This window comes from Condylostylus longicornis, unplaced genomic scaffold (assembly GCF_029603195.1).
Source record: "Condylostylus longicornis isolate FDR11 unplaced genomic scaffold, ASM2960319v2 ptg000013l, whole genome shotgun sequence".
Lineage (NCBI taxonomy): Eukaryota > Metazoa > Arthropoda > Insecta > Diptera > Dolichopodidae > Condylostylus > Condylostylus longicornis.
This window is the reverse complement of record NW_026577982.1, coordinates 12,713,293-12,741,020: the sequence shown is the minus strand read 5'-3', so window position 1 is coordinate 12,741,020 and position 27,728 is coordinate 12,713,293. Positions and strand designations below refer to the sequence as shown.

The following is a 27,728-nucleotide window of genomic DNA, read 5'->3' as shown; positions in this document are numbered from 1 at the left end:
AGCTCAAATCAAATTTTTGATTGTATTAAAACTTCTAAACATTCAAATGTTTGAAATTTAAATAGGCGTTGGCCGCTAGGACGAGTATCGAAAATTAACCTTCTGATAATTATAGTAAGTCACCACTTATGCTACTCCGATCCTAAGTACGTAACTGCAGATATATTTTTAGGAATCGAGGCACACTTGATTAATATCCGAACTAAACAATCCTGGATCATTGTCACTAAAACAGTTAAGTCACTGTTCTAGTTCTCACACACTAGTTTACATTACATAAAATGAATCAATCATTTATATACCAAACAGCTGATATTTATATAACGTCGTTTAATAAAGAAACTGGTAGTAACAAGATTTCTATTCATGTTCAAAAACTTTGAGAAGAAGTTCTTTAAATGCAATGGAAGAAAATAGATCACCTTATGAGACGATGACTGTACTGCTTTGTGGTTAACCATTAAAGTTTATTAGTAGTCCTACTGATTTAAGAAAGTTTGTAAGTATTTTTAACACAACTTTAACAGAATACTAGTTTTTTTAATATTATGGTTTCTAAAACACCTAGTCAATTAGGCAAGCTATGAAATTTTTTTCGGAATTATTTAAATTTTAAATTCAGCAAGTAATACAAATATAAGATGTGAATTGATTATATTGTTATCTTGCAAGCGGAGAACTAGATATAGCAATGATAGAGTTTTCGAATTACGAAACGCTAGCTATACGAAAGTAATTGAAATTCCAAATTAAATTAAATTTTTAAAATTCGTTTACTTTAAAATTTATTAAATTTTCTTTCATTTTCAAATATTTTCCATTCAAAAGTGCCCATACAATAAAAATCACACGAATTTACAATCTTAAGCTTAAATATTTTTTATTAGACATTTTCAACAGCTTTATTCTTTTCTCCTCCTTATGTATTTTGTTATCGACATCACAAATAACGGTTAAATTGCGAATTTACAATATTTATTTATTTTTTTTTTGTGTTGTCAATACAAAGCATAACATCAGAGGCATTTCGTAGAAGAAATATAAAACGGAACAAAGTAAATGATAATCGTAATTAAATTCAAACTGCAAAGTTTTCACTTAAAAAGTGAGAACAAAGCATAAATACAGGGAACAAAACAAAAAAGAGAAGAAAGAAAATGAAAAGAACACAAAACTGCGGGTGCTGATTACATTGGAAAATGACAAAAGAAACTTTGAATTCTTTTATTTCAATATTTCAGTGACTCGGAGGTAAGATGGCAAATTAAGGAAAAAGTTTCTTATATTAATGACAGAAAAAAAAATAAAGCGTCCCTTAAGATAAAGTCGAGAATTAGTTGAAAAAGTGAAGTAAACGAAGATGTTTAGCCCTGAACTGCACTACTAGATTCAATGCTTTGCATGATAATTAAAAATGCATCTTCTCTATTTTCACAGCAATTAAATTCGATCTTATTTATGTCACGAAACCACAGAGATGGTAGGAGAGGTTATGTTATCTAGTCAAGTCTAAAATGCATATAAAAATTAGCAAGGTAATTAGTCAAGCCAAGTAATTCTACATAAAGCAAAAAATTTATGTTATTTCATTAGTTCTAGTCTCTCCTTTGTAGTTAAAAAGTAACATTAAGCAAACAGAAATGAGTTTTTAATAAACGCACAAGCTGCTCCGGTTCACTAAAGCATGAGTCCTGAGACAGACAAGGGCACAATGAGTATAACTATCTACTTTTTCTAAAAAACTTTGAATTTCCTCATCCTGCACTCACAATCTCACTCTCTATTCCTCTCTTTCTCTTCCTTTTCTTTCAGTCATTCTTTTGATGTCATGAAATTTTGAAAATTATTTGTAAAATACTTAAAAATTGTAAAATGTAAAAAATGCGAAATTATAACGAAATTTTCAAAAAAATAAAAAAAATTTCTTCACTTTCTTCTTTTGAGAGAAAACATTTTTCTTTGCAACAAACAAAAAAAAATTTTCTTTTATACAATAATGAAAATATTAAAAAGTTTTCAATTGAATTTTCACTCCCTCTATACCTTCCCACCTTAACTTTCGCGTACAAAAATAAACATTGAAAATTTTAAACAAAAAAAAAAGCAAAACGTAAGACTGAGCAATTGAACAAAAGAAAAAAAAAAAATCTTCTATAAAAATAATATTTTTTGTTTTCTCTCTTTTTCACTAAAAAAAAAAAGAAAGAGAAAATAAAAGACACAAAATGGTATACAAATAAAATGTAACTGCCAGAACAGGACATTATCCAAAGGTGATCTTATAAATTATGTAAGAGATCGGAGAATGCTTTTAATGTATACAGGAATTTCACCCACAATTCACTGTTATGTACAGTAAACTCTAACACAATCAAAAATTTCATTCAAAATTGAACATATAAAAAAACTTTAAATCGCCATTTTTTATATGAGAACACCTAGACCAGGAATGTGAGGTGGCATTTTATCACCATCATCGAAAAAAGTAACTGTTCAATAAAGGTGTTTTTTAGGTGAATTCCTGGAATTTTTCTTCACAAAAAATAATTTCTTTCTCATTCTACTTTTTCTTTTTTTTTTCTCACAAATTTTCATGTTTACCTTTCTCTTTTACCATTAATAAATTTTTTTCATAGTTTTCTTTCTCTTTGCCCTATTTTACAATCGATAAAACTATGATTGGTTATTTTGTACTATTTATACTGAAAATTTCAAATATGAAGTGAAATTTTTGTAATAGTAATTGGCTTTTAGTTTGTATTGAATCGTAGTTCAATTTGGTTTTCTCGGGCATTAAATTGAAGTGTGCTTGCTATTGAACAAATTTTCTAATTAATTCCGAACAAATTTTCTAATAAGTTGGGTTTACTTAACATAAAAATGCATCCAATTAAGCTCGTATGGTTTGCAGAATATCATATTTTCCCCTTGTGTTCTTTTAAATCTAGAAGTAATATTTATATAAAAGATTGAGGTTTAAGTGATGAAAACGAAATTCTAACAAAGAAATTCTCTCATTGTCATTCATTGCATACATATAGGAGGAATTTCAAAGAGACTAAATTGCATAATGGTAATAAATTTCGTTAAGCGAGTTTCGAAATAAATTTAAGTTTTACTTGAATTAGTTATCGTTTTTTGTAGCAAACAAATTATATTCAAACTAAATCTTTAGAAATCCGACATCTTGTTATTATAAACAAAGAACAAAATGATAACTTTGTCTGAAATCTTTTATACTAGCGCGGCCGAGAATATTACGTAAAGAACTCCTTTGATTTTCTTCAAAAATAACTAAGAATTTTTCAATTTTGCAATTGAATCAAGATAAAAGAAATTCTTGTGATTTTTCTTCCTCTCCAGTTCAATTTGTTTGTTTTTTTTTTGTCTTTTTTTTGAATTTTCATATTGATTCTGAAATGTTTACTTTGATTCTATATGTACGATGTGAACTTATAAATTATTAAAGTTTAAGAGAATTTAAAAAATTTTTACATAAAATCTTAAAAGAGCTGTTTTGTTTTAGTATAGTAAGATTTTTAAGGAATGCAAATATGTAATAGGCAGCTAAGATTAATAAAATAGTGGTGTTAAAAATATTCAAAATATAAAGGTGATTATGGCCACAAGCCATAAGAATTTTAAAAAATTTGCAAATTAAGTGGTTTGCTTACTATGAAGAAGAATGTCTTCTAAGACGCTGCTGATCTAATTATTTTTCTTAAACGAATCAATAATTGGAACAAAGCAGTGGATGGGTAGTGCAGTATTCAACCAAGAAATTGCGTGTTACCTTGTATTTTATTTACAAATTTTTAAATTTTTAAAATCAAATTGTTACAATATTGAATGCCATTATCTAGTAATCATAAAATTTTAAAATTATATTTTATCCACACGATTTTTTAATTTGAAATATTTAATAGAAATTCATAAAGTTTTCAAAAATCATTCATAAAATAAAAGAAGTACATAAGTAGACCTAATCCAGAATATATTTTGAGATATTATAAGAAAATCAGCAGACCAATACATAATGGAGATTTTAAACTGTAAATATTTAATTAAGATTTAATTTAAATTACTTTATAATATAAGCAGTCAAAACCGCAACAAGTAACAAAATATCCAAATTTCTATTATGTAAGTTTAATATTTTTCCAAAAAAAAACCAAAAATTTTTGCTGCTACTGACAGCAATTAAGAAAAAAAAACAACCAACATTAAATTCAATATTCTTCTCCACTCGTCAAAGGAATTTTAATTTAGAAGAAAAGGAAAAAAATTTTTCAAGAATTTTTAACTAAACAAGAATAAATCCAATCAAATCCAACAAATTGAACCATCACCAGACTATAAATAAGTCTTATCCATATAAACCGCAAAATTCAATCAAAAAAGGATCACTCCATTGTTCTCAATTAGTCAGAGAAGATTTAGAGGATTTCGTTACCAGGATTTTTATTTAAAAAATTTTCTGCTCATATTGTGTTGAATATTGTAGTCTTTTTTTTTTTTTTATTTTCTTTTTTTTTCATAAAATTCAAATTTTTCTCCAACATTTAAGCAACCAACCACATCCTTTTCAATCTCCTATAACAAAATATTTTACTTTTGTCACAGTTATGGTTTTTTTTTTTTTTATTTCTCTTTCTCTCTCTTAGCCTTTTAAATTTTATAGCAAATTGTTCTTATACATACACAAATATATTTTATATAAAATATATATATAGATTAATTGTATTATGGTATTAGAAAACGATCTAAAAGAGAAAAAATAAAAAAAAAAGGAAAATTTAAAATCATCAAGGCTGTAACTGGCATCGGAATATTGTTAACCTTTTTCATTCAAATTTTAAAACAGAGGACGTGATGTTAAAGAATTGCGCTTTAATGTCACGTAGATTGCCTGTAATAAGATGGGAATGATTGAATTAAGTTGAGTTGAAGAGCATATTTTGTTTTTGTTTTTTTTTGTCTACACATCAATTTCAATATCTAAAATAATTTATTTTATAAGTTAGTCGCGTAAAAGTGCACGTGCAGGCATACCTGTATTTAATTAAGGATGCAGTATTTCCATTAATTTTATGTTTGGCATATTGAACATTATTACTGCGACGATAGGAAATTGCGGCTGTAATTTGTGTACTTTTGTGAATTACAACCTTATTTATCGAATAATGAAATGTGTACTTGCTTTTAAATTTATTTCTCATTAATTAATTACTGAGTAGATAATTAAATTTAAATGGTTATATACAATCATTAAATTTCCAATAATTAACAAATTAGCCTTTCAAAAAGTATGACAATGAGCTCTCAGAAATAACATAATCCCGAATTAATAAACCAATTTGACTCAAAATTTAACTTCAAAAATTCACCAACAATAATTATTATTCTTACAATACTCACCTAATTTGAAATAATTCCCATATTTTACCTCAATCTCCATATTCCGTACATCCATATATCGAAATCTTTTAGCGAATCTTGGGGATTTATATTTTGCCTACTTTGAAAAAAAAAAAAACAAAATTCTCTCCTTTTTTTTCTGATTTTGACTGACATTGATACAATAAGTTGACATAACATTAAAAACCTCGGAAAATATAAAAAGTAATAAGCACGCAGACAAAAATCCATAACCTCAATCCAAATAATATACTAGTATATTCTAGCAGTAGTAGTCGTAGTAGGTAATCTCTTTAGTACAAATTTGTATTTAAAAGCAAACAAAACAAAAAAGATTATGTAAAAGAACTGAGAAACGACAGATATTTGATAAATGTACAATTTAACAGCCTCCAGTAGATCTCAAAAAAAAAACACACACTATGCTTCTTGTATATTCTTCTAACAGATTGATTTAATTTTCTGACATTTTGATATGTAATACTTATACATCCCACAGGGAATAAAATTTGATTTGAGATTATAGGGAAGAAATTAGAAATGGAAAAAAAATTAAAATTTATATTCAATTCGCTTTTTCATGCTCATGTAGAATAGAGAATGAAAATGAGAAAACTCAAAAGTTAATGTTGTATATATATATATAAAGTACCCTATAAGCAAAATTGTATTAGGCTTAATGTAAAATTGAAACAGACAAAAATTTTAGTAAGGATATTTTAATATTGAGAATGAATGATGTTTGTACCATAAAAATACTTAAAATTAGATTTATTAAGCATTCAAAAAATTCAAATGTGAAAATTCTGTACAAAAAAAAATCCTTTTTTTCCAAATATCTATGGATATAGAAAAAAATTAGGTTAAAATTTCCGAATCGAATCTAATACACAACCAAACATAGAAAATATTACAAAAACAATAGGGAAACAAAAAATTTTTGTAACATGATTGAAAGGATGAAGTCCAATTTTCTGACAGATTTTCTAACATAAAAATTGAATAATTGACGTAATCCTCTATAGATTTTAATGATATTTTAAAATCAGAAAAATACTTCAATTTTTTATTTCAAATTTAAATACAATTATATTTCAAAATATTATAGGGCAAATACATACACACATGCATACGTACATAATATTAAAGAATAAAAGGATTTTTCATAAATTAAATTATAAATGCTTTTAAAAATGAATATTCTAAGAAGACGAAGAAGAGTTTTGAAAATATTCCTGGAAAATAAAATATTTTTAAAGATTTTCGATTATTTTTAAGGATCATTTAATTTAGAGTGTAAAACATGTTGGCGTGTACTGATAAATTATATTTAAATAGACTATAGTGAACAAATTTTCACAAACTTAACATAATCAGGGTCGTCCTGTATTTAAAATTATGTCAAAATTTTAGATACCGAATTCGTTACGTTTTTACGTGCTATACTTGAATAATTTGAATTATAATCTATTATAAGTAATTTTCGCGTCTTTTGAGCGAAATTATGTACAAAAATTGGATTAAAGCAGAAGTATTCCGTTATTCAGTACCTAAAACTTAAAGTATGACGACATTAAAATTACTTCATTTTCGCATTTTTTAATTTTTTAGTTTTTCCTTCTGGTGGAACAACTCTAACAAAAACAATAATCGTCTTTGTTGATCGGAATGAAAGTGATGCAAAATCTTCAAAATATGTGAATAGATCGACTAGCCCTTCCAAACCATTTAGATTAGGTAATAAGACTAATTTCCATCTAAGTTCACATTAATTTAATTATTTCTATTTTTTACCTATTTCTTCATTTGGAAGCAGCCTTATCAGAAAGAACTGTTGAATGAATAAATTAAATTAAGTTATTTTTAGAACTTTTTTAGTACATTTTCAAATTTTTTATATTTCGATTGTATTTCAAAGTTTCTAAAAATAAGCGCCAATTATTAATTAAGTCCCAAATTTTAAATTTGGTTTTTCTCTTCCCCACTTTAAACGCCATGAAGTCGTTATAAAATTTTTTAGTACATGTGTTCTAAAATCAATTTTATTACCATTTAATAAATTAAACATATTAAAATTTAATAGTAACATAAAAATGGCTGAATATTCCAATTCAAATTACCGTATGATTTCGTTTATATTGCATTTTTAGTACATGTAATCAAAAAAAAAAAAACATATAATAAAAAAAGGCGTAGTCCATAAATATTTTTTTTTAATGAACAACATTACGCATAAATCACTGAATATTTACACAATAAATTTTTTTTTACGTCACAAATGTTATTTTTTTTAAACAGTAAAACGTCACATACACTCATACACCTCATTAATTTTGTTTTTCATTTTCTTTCTCTTTCTACCTCTCTCTCTCTCTTACTCGTTCTTTTAAAAATTCCATTTTATGACCATAATTCTCGCTTCAGACGTAACGTATTTGACTATATTGTTATTTACACACATGAATCACTCAAGTAAATAACATTCAAAATGTCATTTCAACTCAACAAAACGAAAAATCTGAGAGAATCAAAACAGGAGAGAAAAAAGAAAGGAAAAAAAAGAGGCACAAAACCGCTTCCGTCTCATAAATTGAAAATAAAAGAAACAAATAAAAAAGTTTTTTATTAGCAAAAGCAAAAAAAAGCAGAAAAAAGCAAAAAGGAGAATCTAACCTCAAATATCCTTTTTTTATGATTCCTTATAAGTAATTTATATAAAAAAATTTCTTGCTTTTTATTTTTTGTTTCTTTCTTGTTGTTTGTGCCTTCTACACAAATGTACAAATGCTTTTTATAAATGGTTATTGTGTTTCATGAATTTGTAAGTTAAAAAGAAAGAAAAACACACGATGTTTTTTGTTGTGACTTTAAGATCTCAACTCTTTTCTAATTCTTTGGAAAGCTCCTTTTTAGAAACTCAAAAAGTTTGAATCCTTTTTTTATGTTTTTCTATGTTGTTTACATTTTTCATTTTATTTTATTATGTTATTGTTTTTTTTTGTTGTTACCAACGTATTCTTAAAAGAATAATGTGTCCGCTCAACCACATAAGCCATTATCATAAATCATCAGCTGTGACCACCATAATTTGAAAGTGTCATTGTTTTTTCATAATTCTACTTGTTTTTTTGTTTTTTCACTAGAAGTAGCAGCAGCAGTAGAAGTCTATTTGTGTTTTTTTTTTACATATGCGGTTCAACAGTAAAATTTTTGTGCAAACATAGAAAATTTTATAGAATATTAATTTGAAATAAAATTTTTTAAAATATTTATGAATCTAGAATTGCATTTTGAGTAAACTTTGAAATAATAAGAGGGAATTTCTTTTCCCTAGCGAAAAATTTTTGTATTACTTTTAGTATTAAGAGACTTTAGTTGACTCAATATCTTCAAGAGTATTTAAGTTGAATTATTCAGGAGTAAAGTTTTACGGCCATAAAAAGAAGTGATTTCGAATTCCTGTTTTATACGAAGGCAATCTGTTAAACGTCAATGATGACGAATTTCAGACATTTTATTGGCTTACACCAAAATTTTCCCTGGAATTTCCTAATCATCGAGATCAGTATGTAAAATGTTCCAGCTTAACATTAATGAAACTTCTAAAATTTTTATACCTTTAAAACATAAAATTCAATCTGTGTTAAATGTTCAATGAAACTGTTTAGGTTTGCTGTCGATCAACAATAAATTTTGTTGAGTTGGAACCACAGAATATGTCCTTTCAGGGAACTTTAAACGATTTTTCTTAACTCTATCTAAATTAGTAAAAAATATTTAGGATTTTTGTGAACATTTTTGCAAGTCTTCTTAGCACATTTTAATGTATGACATCTACAATTCCATCCAAAATAGATAATATTTTTTTAGCTGAGACAATAAAAAATTTTTCTCAACGAAAAGTTCATTTTTCTTCCAATAAATTTGAATTTTTTTTTTTTGTTAACTTGAGTTTTTCTGACATTTTCTGCTTTAATGCACACATCTCGTTTTTTTTTTTTGTTCGAGAAGCTAAAAAAGAAACCCCTTTCTTATTTCAGCATTTTACCACCACACCACGTACTCTTAAAAATAAAAACATAAATTTATGATCTAAGTATGTGTGCTTTTTTTTTGCTCATGATGTTGAATAGAATTTAGTCAAATTGGTCGTAAAAAATATCTTTTTTTTTTTACATTTTTGTGTTTGTTTTTTTCTTAGAAAATAAACGCACGTACTATCAAAGGAGTAACAATCCATTTTTCAGTTTATTGTATGAAAAGTGTACATTGTATGTGTAACAAACTGTATGATGTACGACAATTTTTCAACCCTCATCTCTGCATCTCGCTTCACAAATGATTTCTATTATTTTGTGTTTGTTTTTATGGGTAGAATTAGGTTACCGAACTCTTAAAAATTTTCTTTATGATTTTAATTTGTTTATTTAATTTTTTTAGTTCAGAAAACATTTACGAATTTAATGTGAATACACGTTAACGTAATTGCTGCTTTCACTAAACATTTGAATAGCTGTGGCTGCACTGTAGGGATACGTCGTTGTTTATATTGTGAATTTCATTTTATTTGAAGTTATCATACATTGATTGACCATTTGAACGGTTCTATTTCAATAATACTTAATCATTTAATAGATCGATAAATATTTTTATTGTAGTTATTACAATTTTATCATACTGGCAAGTCCTACTATACAAAACCCATCACATAACATCAAATTTTTTTTAATAAATTTTATCAAAATCTTGAATTTGAAAGTGGAAATAGATGGAAGGAATTGCTTTAAGAAGAGAAACTGTATTATAAAATAAGTACATTAGAAATATTTAAAATGGTAATTGCTAAATCAGCAAAGAACAGTAAAGATGCTATAGTTGAATCAATGAAGTTGGAAAGAAAGAAGAACAATTTTGTATTGCTATTTATATTGGTAATGACAAAGCAAAATTGGTTACTTAAAAACAAATACACGGTTAACATACACGAATACATACTCGATTTATGTAGATTGTTAATGATAATTGATAAGGATAATGACAATGATTTATTTATATTGTAAATAATTACAGATTAGGGCGATGATACACCGCGGCTAAAAGATCTATTGCGTCTCCAAACAAGCTGTAGTGTTTTCCGTTTAGCCTTCCTCTTTTTATAAATCCGAGCAACTTCTCCGGGTCAATATCTCTCACAACGAAATACCTCCAATATTAATAATGACTTAAAATACATTCACTAAAAAATTTATAATTGATTAATATCCTAAAAGTATGCAAATTTAAAAAATTTTCTCATGCAAATTTCATATGATCGGAATTTCATTCTAAATTGAATGTGAATACGAACACTTTTACTTTGGCATGTAATTTTGATTGCTACAATATGCCAGCCATGTTAATTTAATAATACAGGATTTTCCAAACATGTTCGTTTCAAATTTGAAATTAATTTAAGATTTATTCGAACATTGATATGATATAGACTAATAACCAGGCTAGACCAAAAAGAAAATCTGATGGGAATATTTTTTTATTTAATTTTGTAAAAAATGTGCTAAAGAAGGCAAATTTTCTTTTTTGACAACAAAATATCAAAATTAAATTCTTAAAATAATTGATTTTCTCCTTTCTTTTTTTATAAATATTTTAAAAAGGCTTTTAACAAATATTTTATTTTAAAATTTAACATTTTTCATAAAGAAAATGTATAAATTTTTTTTTTACTTTCAAATATAAGCTGATTTAAAATCAAATCTGAAAACAATTAAGATCGTATGCTTTACAAAAGAACTGAAGTACAATATTTATGAAAGAAGTACCCTTTGCAAACGTATTCTCAATGTATTCGAAAAATCTTAAAATAGCTTTTACTTTAATTTATAATGCCAAATAATACAATCTCGAGCTTCTTTTATAACTAAAATTGTTCTTGAAAAAAAAACTTACTCAAAAATGGGCACTTTAGTTTAAATGAACTTTAAATGAAATGAAATGCACTATTAATTAATAATAAGGACATTAAATATGTAGATTCATGGACCAATAGTAATTTAAAAAATTTCTTAAAATATTTAATTTACTTATTTATTTTGCTATTATCAAAAATTTTAATTATTCATTAAAATTTTTAAGATCCTTTTTGAATTTGTTTTTTTTTTTGTCATCAAAACTTTTCATAATTAACTCATAATTTATTAATGGCAATAATATTAAGAGTACAAAAGTATGTTTATTTGTTTATCAATAAATTAATGAAATTGTTTGTTAATTAACATTATTAAATTAATTAAATGAAATACGATATAAGTACACATGTATGTACATTAAAAGATTTAAAAAAAATTGTTTTAATTAAAAACTTTTTATATAGATTTCAGGATAAACAAATAATTTTGAATTGACCAATTATTGTGAAAATTCTAAAGTATTAATTTAATTGCAATAGAATAGCCAATATTTAAAGTTGTATCAAATTGATGCACAAATCAAAGATCCCTTAGAATAATTGAATAATTTTGTTACGTATGAGAGCTATTCACATTCACATATGATATGGGAGCTACGTTCTTTGTCTTACTCCAACATATTTCAATGAAATTTATAGTAATATTCCCAAAACAAAGAATTTGGAGTTACAAACGTTTGTACTCCTTCTCTAAGATGAAATTCCCTCGTTGTTGAAATTCACCTTTTTGAATTGAAAATGGTTTCAAAGAATATAAAAGAATGAATAATTTTTCATACAACGGCAAAGCAGACAAGAATGTCAACAAAAGAAAAAGTTTTCAGCAAAATCGAAAAAATTTCTCTACTCAATTTATGAACTCCAATAAATGATCAACCAGTTTCTAGGAAAATGCTCATCCAACTGAGCTCTCTAAGTATGAAAAAATTACGATTTTATTAAAAATCTCAAAATAGAATTTTATTTAAAAATTCTATAATGCATACTTACCTTTAGTCAGCAAATTTTTCTCATGAATTTTTTGGAATTTTCAAACCAGATCGAATATTAAATTCCATATTGCATGCACCGACGGAATTAATATAAGGAAATTTAATCATTCAAAATTAATTTTGATTATTGAAAACTATGTAGGCACACCAACATTATTTTTGTATTTTCCTTCATTCAATATGAAATTCAAAATTCAATTCCCAAAGATTTGAAAACTAAAATATTTTTTTTACTCCAATTTTTCAATAAACCATAAAAAATACATAAGAATTCGAATATAAAAATGTTGAAATTCCATTTCAACAATATTTTCCCCCTCATATCGTTCAACCTGTTCAATGTTGCTTTCATAAGGTATAAGGTATTGATATTTCAATCATGTTCCTGCTTTTCATAACTCAAAAATAAAATTTTTCAAAAAAAAAAATTTTATGCTTTCAATATTTTTTTATTGTATTTTTTTATTCAAGTAAAGCATCAAAATAAAATATTTTTTTTTTTTATTTTGCATTTTTAATATAAAAAACGCGTTTTGTTTTTTATACTCTGTTTAATTTTTATGATATTTTGTAGTTCCAGTTCAAACAATTCCTGTGAAAATTTTATTTCATTCGGAAATAATGGGCATTAAAAAAGATTTACGTCTTTTCTTTCTACAAATAGCAACAACAATAACAACAGGAATAACAGCATCAGCTATACAAACACACAGTATAAATGTAGTAGGTATATGTAAAATTATATATGTAAAGCATATTTTTATGTAAAGGTATGTTTGTATATATGTTTGTTATTCATTTTTTTTTTATTTTTAGCTATGAAAATTTAGCGGAATTATTATGAAGCCCAACAAGCGAAAGAGCATAAATACAATAACAAAAGGCTGAAAATTTTGTATACGAATTTTTGTATGGAATCAAAATCAGGACGTACCTACCATATAAAGTACCCTTACAAGCCTTGGGAGATATTAACGAAAAACAAAAGGCAACAAAAAAAAAAACTGTTTCTACTTTTATTTTATATTTTTTTAAGGAACAATTGGAGCAAAAATAAAAATACAACAAAAACAAAAAATGAGAAAAGCGAACCTTCTTTTGGGAATAAATGCAAAGGAAAAAATAAATTCATACCTAGAGTTTTGCTTCTTGTTTTTGTTGTTATGTTTTTTTGCGATGTAGACCGATCAGGCTTGAATTTTGGCAACAAAATGTTGTATGCGTTGTGAATAAATGGAAAGGGAGTGATTTTTTTTTCTGTTTTTCTGCATCTCACTTAAACAAACAAGTCGCTCGATATTTTATTATTTTTAATATAAAATTTACTTCTTCAAATTATTGTAGTACCCTTGTTTTCTTTATCCCTTAGGACGATAAAGTATTTTTTTTTTTGTTGTTTTCAATGTGTTTTTTTTCTTTTACTGTTAAATTTTAGAATTTTTTTATATTATTTACTTTAAATTTTATTTTATATTTATTTTAAATTTCGGAGACTTTAATTTCATTTATGCCTTAAATACTTTAATTTATTATTAATTTAGTAAAAATATAGAATACGTTTCCTGAATCTGAAAGAAAAAATAATTTTGTATATTAATTGCCATAGTAGGTATTTCGACGCGTGCCATTACTTTACTGTTGGCTAACAAATTAGAAGATATACTGGAAAATTATTCCCAAATTACGAAACATGACTCACTACAGGATTTGTTTAAATCGTTTGAGCCAATCAGATTCTGAGAAAATGTTATAATGAGCATAGTACAATATTTTACTTTTCTGTAAGGTATAAACTCCCTAATCTATAAGGTATCACTAAGGAACTCAGATGTTTTTATAAATTTCTAAAGTATTTCTGTGCTGCTTTAGATTCTTGAAAATTACTATGCTACTGTACAAATAATTAAAAAAAAAATTGGTGCATAACATTTTTACTCTCTAATGGGAAAATTTGAGCTAATTATTGAAATTCATGGATAATATTAAAATTTTTCTAAATTAATTTTACCTTAAAGTTAGTTTCAATTATGTATGCAGAATAACTTCGATTTGTAACATTCATAAACCTTGAAATATTTGCTTATAGAAGTTTTAAACGACTATGTTCATATGTAAAGATTTAATTTTGAGAACAATATAAAATTTTTATATAATTTCAAAAATTCATATTCCAGTCCCAAATAATTTTCCTTTTCCTTAATTTCACATTTCTAAAAAAAAATTTCAATTTTCAAAATTACATTTCACAAAATTAAAATTCTCTTCACTAATATTTTCATAACTCTTAATAATTTTCATATTTTCATCATTAAAAGTTCATCTTTCATAATCAATTTGATTACCCCCAGAACTCAATATACAAATACCATTAAATTATGTGCCAATACCTCATTTTCCCCCAGTTTACTTTTTTAAATTAAGATAAAACACAAAAATTCATTTAATTTCAATACTCTTGTCTATACATGGAAAAAAACAACAAGAAAAAAAACAGGAATCTGATTTTGAAAATCATCAAAATTAAAAGTAATCTACCATTATACTTTTATCTCATTTTCGCCTTTTATAAATTACACACAAAAAAAAAGAAGTAAAAACAACAACCCGAACATTAATACGAAAACAACGGATAACATTATAAAAATTTCGTATCACAATCCATTATTCCCAACATTACCACCAGCAAGAATAGCAAAGCAACAACAATGTTGAAGCGGCAGCACCTTAATTCGTTTAAAAAAATTTATTACTCACCAAAATCTCTTTCTCTCTGTTTCTCTCTTCTAATTTCTTCTTATTTACACCATTCCCTCTCTTTGCTTCTTTATTATAATTTTTTTTTTCTTTCTGGAATTTTTGTTTACAATATTATAGAAGAATGAAAACAAATCTCAAATTTACAACACACCAGCAAATTAACAAAAATCCTGTTTTGAACGTTCACGTAAAAATAACAAAGAAAAAAAAACATAAAAATTTGAAAAAGAAAACAAAAGAATCATCAAAGAAAGAGAGACAGACAAGAAAAAATAAAAACCAAAAGAAAATAAACAACAACAAAAAAAAATAAATTAACCAAATTATTCTTACAAGCAATAAAACTGGTTAAAAGAAAGCAATCCTTTCAAAAGAACAACAACAACAGCAACAAAAACAAAAACATAGAAGAAAAACAACCAAAAAAACAAAAATACCAACAATAAAAACAAATAAAAAAACCAACAAACAGGATAATAAAAATATTATACTTTTTTTTTCTTGTTTTCATTTTTCTATATGGGATAAAAATAGTATAGAAAAAATAGAATAGGAAAAAAAAAACAATGGAAAACAAAAATAAATAAGAAGAAAAATGCAATGAAAAAGAGTAAAGCGATTTGTTTACGCCTAATTTACTTTGTAAAGTAAACCCTTTCTGGGCACGTTATTAACGCTTCAATTGTATGTTTTTTTTGTTGTTTCTTTTTTTTTTAACTCTGAAACTCTGGTTAGAGATTTATATTTAAAAACCCGACCATGTTATCCTTGTTGTTCTTTTTTTCTTCTTCTATTTTTATTCTGCCTTTAATTCTTTCATTTCTGTTTTTTTTTATCTATTAATATTTTAACTTCTTTGTTTTACCCGCACTCACTGACTTCATCAGGGTCAACTAAATTTTATTTTTCCAATTTTATCTTCTTTTCTCTCATCGTATTCTTATTTTCCTCATTTTACTCTTTTAAATTTAATCGTATAGATGGCGTATTGCTACCATTATAAAATTTTATTAAAATGGAACCTCTATTGTAAAGGTTTTCAAAACATAAAAATACATCCTGTCTTTTCCAGAGAAACCTATATAGCAAAAAACAAAAAAAAAAGAACGTATTCAAAACAGAAAACAAGAACCTAAAATATAGATGGTCATTTGCAAAAGTAATTTATCTTCTGTCCTTTTAATTTTTGCTTATCATTTTCCTTAAAGTCCTGGAAGAATTTTTTTTTTCGTTTTTATTACTCTGCTTGTATTTTGTGCTTTTGTTTTAATTTTTCCGATATTTTTCGAATTTTCCTATTTTAATTTCAAATATTTTCACATTAAATGTGGTTGGTTGTTTGGGGTTATACTTTTTTTTTAGAAATCAAGAAAATCAGACATTAGATTGAATGCATATAGACTGAACGGCAGCGTGACTAATTTCAATTTTAGGCTTTATATTTATTATGCTGAAATTTTTTAAATTATTAAGCTGGAAAAATTATGAATTTGTTATTAAATTTGTAATTAAATTTAATTATTTTATCAGTATGAAGAAAATCAACTCTAATTATGCCCCTGTTAAATTGAAAATTAATTCGCTACAAAAATATTTCGCTACAATATGAAAAACACAATAAAGTAAAAAGCAAACAGAATTGAATGAAATCGGACCGTATAGTTTTAAAAATGAAAATTAAACAATTTCAGGTTTAAAGTTTATAAATTACTATTATAATATTGCATACTTTTGGGAGAAATCATTACTATTTTGCTAATATATTACTGGTTCCTGCATTTTTAAAAATTTGTTGAATATAATTGTGTCGAAAATTGTAAAATTTTAGGAGAAATATGTTGAGAGATGGCGGGGGTTAGAAGAAATTCTTCTTCCTATAAAACAAGCTATTTATTAATGATTTATACAAAATTGTTAAATTGAGACCTCGTTGCCATAATTGCTCACAATAAATAATCATACCTCTACATTTGCAAATTAATAAGATGTTTACGATTTGCACTATTAAAAAACTTAAATTTGTACTACTTTTTAAGAAATTTAACTTAAAAGAAAGCAGCTCAAAAGAAACATTTCCAATAAGCGAATGGACGAACAAAATACGTGAAGCTAATATGAAAAACCAAATATTCTTTTGAAATTTTTCGTGGAAACTAGAAACAAATTAAAATTAAAATTTTGCAATTCATTGAAAATTAATCGTAAATCAGGGAGGCAATTTTTCCAATATGAATACGAGCCATTAAAGAATTTCAGACTCACACGATTGAAAAAATTGTTAATTAGAAATTGCTTTCAATTGTATTGGAAATTTAAATTAAAATTTCAGTCCATAATAAATTGGCGAAAATAATGAGAAAGCATAATTTCAGATTAATATTGAACTTCTTTAGGAAACTCAAACTATATTTAAATTTCCACGAAACTATTCAAAAGTCTATTTTTTACCTTCACTTATTTTACCAAGTTCGTTATACAAAATTACTTTGCCAACATATGAATTAAACAGTTTTCTGGCAACTAATTTATTTAATTTAAATTTAAAAATAAAAATGTCAACCTGAGTATATCTAAATAAAGAAGGAGCTACTTAAAAAAAAATTGCAAAACCTTTCTTTCTTCAATTATAATAACTGCCAGCACACAGTATAATTTTGTACAACATATTAAAAAAGTTTCATCTTTTGAAAACCCGCACTCTTTCTATATGTGAATCTTTCATAACATTTCCGTTTTTTTCATTCTTTTCATACCTTCCTTACCAAATTATTATGTTGTATATAATATGTGTATAAGGAAAAGAGAACACAAACATTAAATCAGAACAACACCACATTATAATTTTACATTTGGGGGCAAACAAAAAAAAAAAGAACAACATAAGTACAAAAACAAAATCTGTTAGTCATAAATCATTTCGGTACAACTACTACTACTACGGTTTAGGTTATCTTGAATTCTAACAAGGCCAATAAGGCTTGATTATTTATGATGACCATCAGTATAAAAGCCAAATTATTTTGCTACATAATAATATGAAGAAATATTTATAGTCGGGCAAAATTTATGTTCTATGAAAAATTTTTCATTTCTTTTCATAATTACTGTGTTTTACATAATTTTCCGTTGCTATGGGGTCCGTAAAAGTAAAAATTATAAAACTTGAATTTAATTTTAGCTGATTTAAAACATTGAATTTAGAAAATTTTAGGATTTTATCGTTTTAGGGTTGCATTACGTAATCAATGTTTAATTCGACATACAAAATACTTTATTTTTAAAAATTTTAAAATCTCGTCTAACCTGGCAGTGACAAGGAAGACGCGAGATTACTTTTCGTAAGTCCCTAATTTTTGCATTGTACGAATTGTCAAATAACAGTATTGTAAAATTCGTATGAAAATTCAATTTGGATTTGCATCAGTTTTGTTTTATTGTTAGGCCGTTGCTAATTTCTTCAATTATTAAACATTTTCGCATTTCAATTGTAACATTTAAATGTGAAGAATCTCAAAGAAAATCTCAGTCAGAGCTTTAAATTAAAGTTAATATGACAGAAAACGCGATCCTCTGAAAACAAAATGAGAACTATGTGCTCAAACTATCGAATTTATTCAAAATACCAAGCTTATATTATGTCAAGCTCACAAAAATGATTTCGGTAATGGAAATTTCAACAAACGTTCATTGATTATGCTACATCTTGCAACTTCAACTTTTCGTTTTTCTCTTCATCTCTTCTTCTTCCTCTTGATTTTGCCTCATTTGAACTTCCTTGTATATTCAACTACATAAACTACAAAATATAGTTTTACAAGTTTTTCTTTTTCCAAACTTTCATTTTATAAAAGAGAAGCAATACTATAACCATATTGAATGTATCTAATAAATATGAAATGTCAGAAGTAAATATAGGTAGTTACACGTTTCACAAGAATTTATTCAAAAATATTTTATAAACTAAAATTATACAAAGAAAAAAAAGGAAAAGAGAAATCGAAATATATGAGAAGAAAAAAAATATTGAAATTGTAAGGATTTTCCTTATAATGTGGGGGTCTCTTAAGCATGTGCATATGGTGAACAGTTTACAATGTATTGTGCTATAAATACGAGTATATACCAATATTATAATATACATGTTATGTGTCAGTTTAATAACATTATTCATAATAGGATAATCAGGAAAGCAAAAAAAAAACAAAAACAGAGAGAAAAGAAAAACAAACTTATTATTCCTTTGGATAATATCAGGTTAATAAGATGAAGACTTAAAATTGAAAATTTGTTAATAATCGTATTAAAAAATCTTTATGAAGCATTAAATTTTTAGATTTAGGCTTTTAAACGGATTGTCCATAATAATATTTACCCCATTATAATAATAATAATAATTTGATTTTATTTTTATGGTATTGTTATGGGTAAAATTTATGGTTATAATTTTTTTTTGTCCCCAAAAATGTGGTATTTTTTTTTGTTTTTGGATTTTCTTTGAAAATTTTGATAATTTTTCAATAACGAACGAAGCATTACATATTTATAAAATTTAGATATTGTAAATTTTTAATAGTAGTTAATGAACTAAAACTCAACTTTAAATGAATCATAAGGGTAAAGTGATGAATGGAAATGATGATTTTACAAAACTGTTATTTTGAATATATAAATTAAGATTTCATATACAGTGAGTTGAGAAATTAAAAATTGTCACCGATAAACAAATGTGGGAGCTGAAGAATGGGAGTTTAAAACACAATATAAATACATAGGAAAAAAATTCAGTTTGATTGTGTTATGATAGCCTTCAATGGTTGCAGTAATTATTGTTTAAATCAAACTTAAGAACATTTGCAGGGGCTTCTTTTCATAATATAGGTACCACTTTAAGATGCAAGAACGTGTAGTACCTTTAAATTTCTTTAAATAGATTTCTAATTTTATTCAAACTTTTGTTAAGTACCAATTTCATTAAAACCCTAGAATCAGCGAAGACGTAATGTAACTGAGCAACATCAACAACATCACACCAAATTACTAAAATGAAAATAAATTTTTTTAGAATTATTTTCAATATAAACTCAATCATTCTTTAATCTTCGCTACTTTAAACAAAACTGAAACAATGCAACCCCTACATTTTCACCAATACTCTTTACTTACAATAAGATTAAAAATTTGAGTTAACAAAGCCATATTTAAAAACGAGTATGCAAGAAAAAACTATATAGAAGAAACAACGCTCAAAGAATAGAAATGTTTAAGAAGCCAAAGAATTAACGATTAAAAGAAAAGTATTCTAAACGAGAATCAAAAGCTTTGTGCCTTACACAAACAAACAATAAAATGAAACTCTCGGATAAAAGTCGAAATAGGTAAAAATAGAAACGAAAAAAAAGAAATTTCCATCATTTGTATAATTGGCAAGAAATAGTGAGCCCACAAAAACCATAAAAAAGAAAACATAAGAAAACCACACGGAAAAGAGAAAAAAATAGAAAGGAAAAAATAAAAAGTTGAAAATAAAAAAAAGTGAACACATTGAAAAGAGAGCAACCACTTAACCCTGTTTCGTAACACAATGAAATGAAAAAATAAAAAAAAATTTTTTTCACTATTTTTACTATGCTTTCCTCTTCTCATTTTTACTCTCTCCCCGTCCCTTTGCGTTTCGGATAATACCCAAACATTCTATATAACAAAGCGATTATTATTGTTTGAAGGATTTTAATACCATCCTTTTTTTTCATACTCTCATTTCAAAATGAATTCTTCAAAATAATTTTCTATTTCCTTAATATTTTTTCATTTTCTTTATTTGTACTTAAGTGATTAACCCTGGTAACACTTCAAAATATTTTTCCTAATAAATTTAACAGAAAAAAAAAGGAAATTTTAACATTTCGCTTTTATTTTTAACGCTATATTTTCTATAATTAATATGAGTACTTTTTTCACTATTTTCCCCCTGTTCAGTTCAAGAGTTACAGTTTTTACGGTTATGTTATTGCAGTTCTTTTTATAATTTTTTTCTCTGTTTATAAATTTTCTCTAATTTAGGGTATGAAAGAAAAAGGATATTGTAATCGAGTATTTTTGATTTCGCTTTTTTTAATTTATTTTCTGTTGAAAACGCACATACATTTCAGTTTTGCATTATTTTGTTTGTTAAATATTTTTAGAAGGTCGTGATTTTTAACTATAAACGAATATAATATTTTGTGATACATTGAATATTTTGAATGGCCTTCTAAGTTTTATTAAAAAGAGAATGAATAACTTTTCATCTTTTTCAAAGGAAACTACATTTAAAATTGTAAAACATAAACAAATTTATTTATGTTTTACAACTACCACTACAACAATAATTTTCAACTTTTAAAATCAAAAACTTTTACAAAATTATATTTTCCTTTAATATTTTATTTCTATGTATAATTTTTCGCTTCGATTACGTTTATATACAGAGTGTGACCTTAAATTGTTCTTCAACGTAAATATGCCGTGTATAAATCTTTGTTTGCAAGAAACAAAATGGTCTACAAGGGCCAACTAATTACAAAGGTACGTCAAAATAGATTTTAAGATCAAAATTTTTAGCTGGCTTTATTGAAAATAGATTTGGCTGTGTGTGACATAATGGTACTTTAAAACAACTGGCTGAAAACGAGGAATAAATGCCCATTCCCTAAGTATACGGATACCGCAATAATTGGCAAATAATTTTTTACAAATATTTTTGATTTTTAAAATAATTGAAGTCCCCTAAGACTTATGGTATATCCCTTGAAAGATAGAAGCATATTGGTTATTAATTTTAGCTGCACGGTATTGTCCATCATTGCACTACCTCTAGGAATACCCTGTGTATATAATTTTTTTTTCATTATCCATTAAGTAATTTTATTTTCAAAATGATTCAGTGCCGTCTAATAGTCATAAAATAGCTATACACAAAATTCTTTATTTGTGTTAGTACCTATGCATATGTATAATGCTGTATGTAAGTATGTAATATGAAATTTATTTACAAAATTCAATAGAATAATATGAAAAAGAATGTTTAGTTAATTTAGTAAAGTCACGCAAGTCCTTCATTACACGAATTTTAACGATATTTCTTAAACACTATACCATAACCACTATACGATACCACAAGAATAGAGATACCAATTTGTTTTTAAATGGTATGGGAACACTTACAATACGAGCACGTATTTTAAAACCATTAAATATTTTGAATGGGGTAATAATATTTTTTTAAATTTCAATATTTAAATTAATTTTAAAAATAAAAATTTTCAATTATTAAATATAAAATTTTTAAGTTGTTTATTTTATAAGAGCTACGACCTATAATGGTATTTACTGACGCAATTGATTTGGTTCAATTTTAAAATTGACATAAAAAATTTTTCCAATTATTTCTTGAATAACACGAGGTGCAAATTGCATACTACTGCGTACTTACGGTAACATTACAAAAAATTATATTTGTTCATATCGTACAAAATTCCATGTATGTGTGTGCAATTAGATACTGCTTTCTCGTATTATCTTCTCCTAGTATGTAAATCTAGGAAGAGAGCTGTTCAAAAAACAGTCGAATAAACATTTTACTATTTCCACCTACTATTTTGAAAGAGTCTCAACTGCTCAACTTATTTCAAACTCAAATTATTTAGTAGACCTCCATGCCACAGCAATCTGGTTTTAAGTATAGAATTTAGCAAATTTTTTTTCAATACATTGTACACCCCTGTTTTTGTACATTCACATTAATTGATAATTTTTTTTTAAAAATTTTCAAAAAAAGGCCAATCAACCTTTAGGAAAATAATATCTATATTTAAATTTTTATGCTTCCATTATAATGACCAGTCCCAGTCTTTTGCTATTAACACGGAAACAGCATAATTATAGTAGATATTGTGTTTTTGTTTTATGTGAGTTCTTAATAATTATAAATAGAAAATAATCATGAAAATTTTTTATGAAAAAAAAAGAAAATGAATGGAAAATAGTAGACTACTCGTACATGTATAATTAAAAGAATATTTAAAACGAAAAATTTTAAATCATAAAATTGTTAGATAAGACTCTACATTTCACGTTTAAAACGTATAAAATTAAAGTAAACAATGTAAAATATTAAAAAATTTTCAATAAACGTAATAGGCATTGTTTCCAAATTACAAAAATTCTTAAATTTTTTCTCTTCAGTTTTAAAATATTTTTAAAGAAATAAAAAACAACATACATACATACATTCTAAACTTTATATGTATTCATATTGTAAAGTTTTAAACCAAATTTTTAACAGAAGAAACTCAAGGAATCAACAATATATACGAATACAATAATAATTTTTCCAATTTACACGCATAACCTAATTATAGGTCATATAAATACTTCAAAATCTGTAAGTACTTACTTTATTCCAGATGTATATATAATAAAAATGTCCACAACACCATTAATAAATATTGCAGTAATTTACACTTCAAGTAAAATATTAACTCTGTTTCCCACATCGCCATTCTTATAACCCTAATGTCCTCGTATATCAAAAAAATAAAAATTCAAACGGTCAGTAACCCAACATACGTACGATATATGTACATGAACACTGCCTTAATAAATTTTGTTCATTATATGAAGTAATATACCCTAATACATACACATACATATACACAATATAATTATATAATCAATTTCTGATTTATTATAAGAATTAAATTGAACGCTCAAAATGATTATAAGAAATTCAATAAAGAATATTGAACTGTTCAACAAATCTATATGTAATTCATTTCATAAAATTTAAGTTAACAAAATTGTAATCATTTATTATTTTCAAAAATAATTTTTCAAAGTTAAAAATAAAATTAAAATTTTCACTGTGTTTTTTTTTTGTTTTTACTCAATTCATTTTGAATAACATTATGACAAGGTCATTTATAATCGATTTTATTTTCCTCCTTTATTTTTATATTTATATCATACGACCCTATAACCTTTCATTCAAAAAAAAAAATTTTTATGTACATATTTTGGAGGGGCCATAAAAATTTTCTGATTATATAATTAATAAATTAAACTAATTAATCTTTTAAAAAAATGAAATTATGTGAGGGCGGTGGGTTTGATTATAAAATACGTCATAATTGCTTTCATCAATATTCAATTAAAGTATTAAATTCTTTTTTAAACTTATGGAAATTTAATTCAATCATATACAAAAAAAACTGTAGAAATAATCAAAATGTTATAAAAATAGCTCAAAAGTAAAAGAAAAATTGCTCAAAATTTATTTTATAATTTAATTTTAAATGTTTTTCATATTAATTTATGTAATCCTTTTGAATAATCTAGCTTTACGTATAGTTGAGATATAGATTAACATAATCTGTACATTTAAATGTAATAAAAATGTTATAAAATTTTTGATTTAAACAATAATGAAGAAGATTTTTAAAAAGAGAATTTGGAAAATGTTAAAATCAATACGAAAATTTTACAGCTCAAATGTTAACTCTGTGCAATAACATTGATTCAATATTTAATCGATTAAAATTGTAGTGGAAATTTTACAATATATCATATACTTACGTTTACTGTCATTGGCAGTAAATGTTCGTATGATTACTATTAAAACTTTCGTATGATTAATATTGAAATGCTTGTTTGATTATACTTAATACTTTATTTTAGAAAAAACATAAAAATAATGAAATTTAAGTTGTGAAGCACTTAGAAGAAAGCCTATTATATAAGCATCTGTTAAGCATTTAAAGGAACGGAACCTTATTATGGAGTTTATCCTGAAAAATAGATTGAAAACGCAAATACATCTTTCGATTTGGCTGTATTGAACGATTTAGATGAAGAGGGTTTCAAGTGATTATTTTTTTTGTAAAAATCGATGTTTTAATATTTTATTGAATTATCACTGTTATATATTCCAGATAAACAAATAAATTAATGAAAAAATAAAAATAATTATAATTTTAAAATTCTTACTTAAATACCTTCCTTATCTAACGAACTTCTTAATCTAGTAGTAACAATTTTAATTAGTTTCATTTTACTTTTGTTAAATTAGTTTCATTTCACTGATAAAAGCGAACAAAATTCATTCATGTTTGACTACAATTACAAATTTTTAAAACGATAACTTTCTGCCATAAATATTACAAACAAAAATTTTTAATTCATAATAAAAATAAAGCGATTACCTAAGTCGGCATTTAAAGACTAAAAATTTCTCCCCACAAAATACTCATATTCTATTACAGAATTTTAACAGAAAAAAAATATTTCAATATATTTGTAGTTTTACTTACCGCACGTGCATCACATGGATTCGAAATTATTCCGAATATCACCAGGATCAAACCAAAATATTTTCCACGATTTTCCATCATCAAAAAGTTTCTATGTAATAACATTATTTTTTTTTCTTCCTTTTCTTATTTTTCGAAAATAAATTCAAAATTCTTCAAAAAATATTCAAAGAAGGATAAAATTACAAAAAAAATTTTTTATTAAAAAAAAAATACAAATAATTTTTTTTTTATTTTTTTTTTGTATTTTACACAATTTTTGCTTCTTAATTTTTTTTTCTTTTTTTATTCTACTTTTAATATTATTTTAGAACTCTTAAGCACTTTTAAGGATCATCATTTCAAAAATTCTCTAATCATTCTTATTTTCCTTATTATCTTAAAATACCAACTGAAATATTTTTTCTGAATGAAAAAGAAAGAAGAAAATTTTTAATTTTTCTATTTTAACAAAAATTTATTTGAGAAAACAAAAAAGAACAGAAAATAATAAAAGAAAAGAAATTTTTTTTATGTGTTTTTTTAGTCAATTTTTTATTGTTAAATTCTTGTGGTAGAAATTTCTCTAAGAAAAATAACAGTAGCAATAAAGAAATAAAAAATTTTAGGAATGATAAAAAAAAATGAAAAAGATTAAAGAACATAAACGGACTCAACTAAATTCGTACACCACTATAACCAAGGCAAAAAAAATATGAAGGCAAAGAAACGCATAAGAAAAACACAGAAAAAAAAACAAAAATATTATTTTTTAAAGAAAAACACAACACTTTTCTTATGGAAACATTAAAAATTTTTTATGACCATGACCCGAAAATAAAAACAATATAAAAACCAAAAAAGAAACAAAAACGAAAAAATAAGAAATGAACACACAAAACGGATATTCAAGGACTCAAAAATAATTACGAAATTCTTTCGTCTTTTTCGTCTTTTGCCTTTTTTTTCTCTTGTTCTTTTTTTTAACTTTTCTTTATTTTAATACTCTTACTTTCTTACTGTTATAAAATAAAAATAACTGATATTTTTTTTTATTATTTATTTTTTTGATTAATCTTAATAAAATTCAGAAAAATTTCCTCTCAACTTCTACTATCAAAAATGAATTGAAATTCTTTGTCCCCTTGTGTTTTTACTTTATTTTTTTTTTCAAATGTTTGTTCACAAATGTTAAATAATTAGAAACCGTTGTCTTAAAAAAATTTTCACAATATTTTTAAAAGAGAGAATATAAATGAGAGGAAAAAAATTAAAATCAAAAAATTCCGACGTCAAAATGTTTTTTTTTTTTTTTTAATTTTTTCAAATTTTTGTTTTCCTCAAATTTTGTTTTTTCTTTATTATTTATTTTAACCGCTTCTTACGAACTGTTCACTTCAAGAGACACGGAAGTTCTAACAGAAAATTCACATTATAAAATTAACTTAAATCGAAAAAAGAAGAAAAAAATCATCAACAAAACAAAAAACATAACAGAACAAAAAGAAAGAGGAAAGGAAAAAAAGAACAATAATAAACAAGAAAAGTACAATAACAACAACAATAGTAAATGAAATGAGAAACAACGTATAGACAATTGTCCATGCTGTCAGTACATTTTTTTTATTTTTATTTGTTTTTCTCCCGATATTTTCCCACACTTTTTCTTTAAACCTCATATAGATATACATATAGAGTAGTACGTATATTATTATGAAAAATGTTAACCAAGAGAAAAACAAACAAACTTATGGTAAAAAAAAAATAAAACAAAAAAAAAAGGATTCAATTAACAAAGCTGTTATATATGTGTGTGGTGTACTTGCTTTACGAAAAGGATGTTTTCAACTAATATTTTATATTTTTATAAAGGAAAACATCAGAGAGAGAAAACATGAATTGTAAAAATTTTGGGAAATTTTTTATGTTTTTTTGATATAGAAAGAAAAAGCTTTTTTATTTTCAGCTTTTGGGAAATTTTTCTCTCATTCTTGAAAGCTTTCAATGTAAAATAAATAATAACTATTTTAAAAACATGTGCATAGTTTCCGACAATGTGTTGATTTTTTTATGTTTAAAAATTTGTAGTAGATGTAAAAAATGAAATTTAATTACTTTTTTTCAGTGTGTTCGCACTAATTCAGAATATCTTCATTCTGTAAATGAAATTGTACAAATTTCTGAAAAATATAAAAATTTCACTACAAAATACTGTGATCTTCGAACAGCTATAATTCCTGATGGCCTTTCTATATGCAAATAAATTCCAGT

The 27,728-nt window shown here is 24.9% G+C and overlaps 1 protein-coding gene across 2 annotated transcripts in view; it reads right to left on the bottom strand.

Annotated features, from left to right (window-relative positions):
* LOC129619392 (mucin-2) overlaps positions 1 to 26,888 on the bottom strand; it is a 101,234-nt gene extending 74,346 nt beyond the window's left edge. The window contains exons 1-2 of one of the 2 annotated variants that reach the window (XM_055534645.1): positions 26,388 to 26,888; positions 25,479 to 25,883 (exon numbers count right to left, since the gene is read on the bottom strand). In XM_055534645.1, the coding sequence (XP_055390620.1) occupies positions 25,479 to 25,583 (105 nt within the window). In that variant the 5' untranslated portion in view covers positions 25,584 to 25,883; positions 26,388 to 26,888. The remainder of the gene's footprint in view (positions 1 to 25,478; positions 25,884 to 26,387) is intronic. The other variant, XM_055534646.1, reaches the window with a different exon arrangement.
* Positions 26,889 to 27,728: the final 840 nt, after the last annotated feature.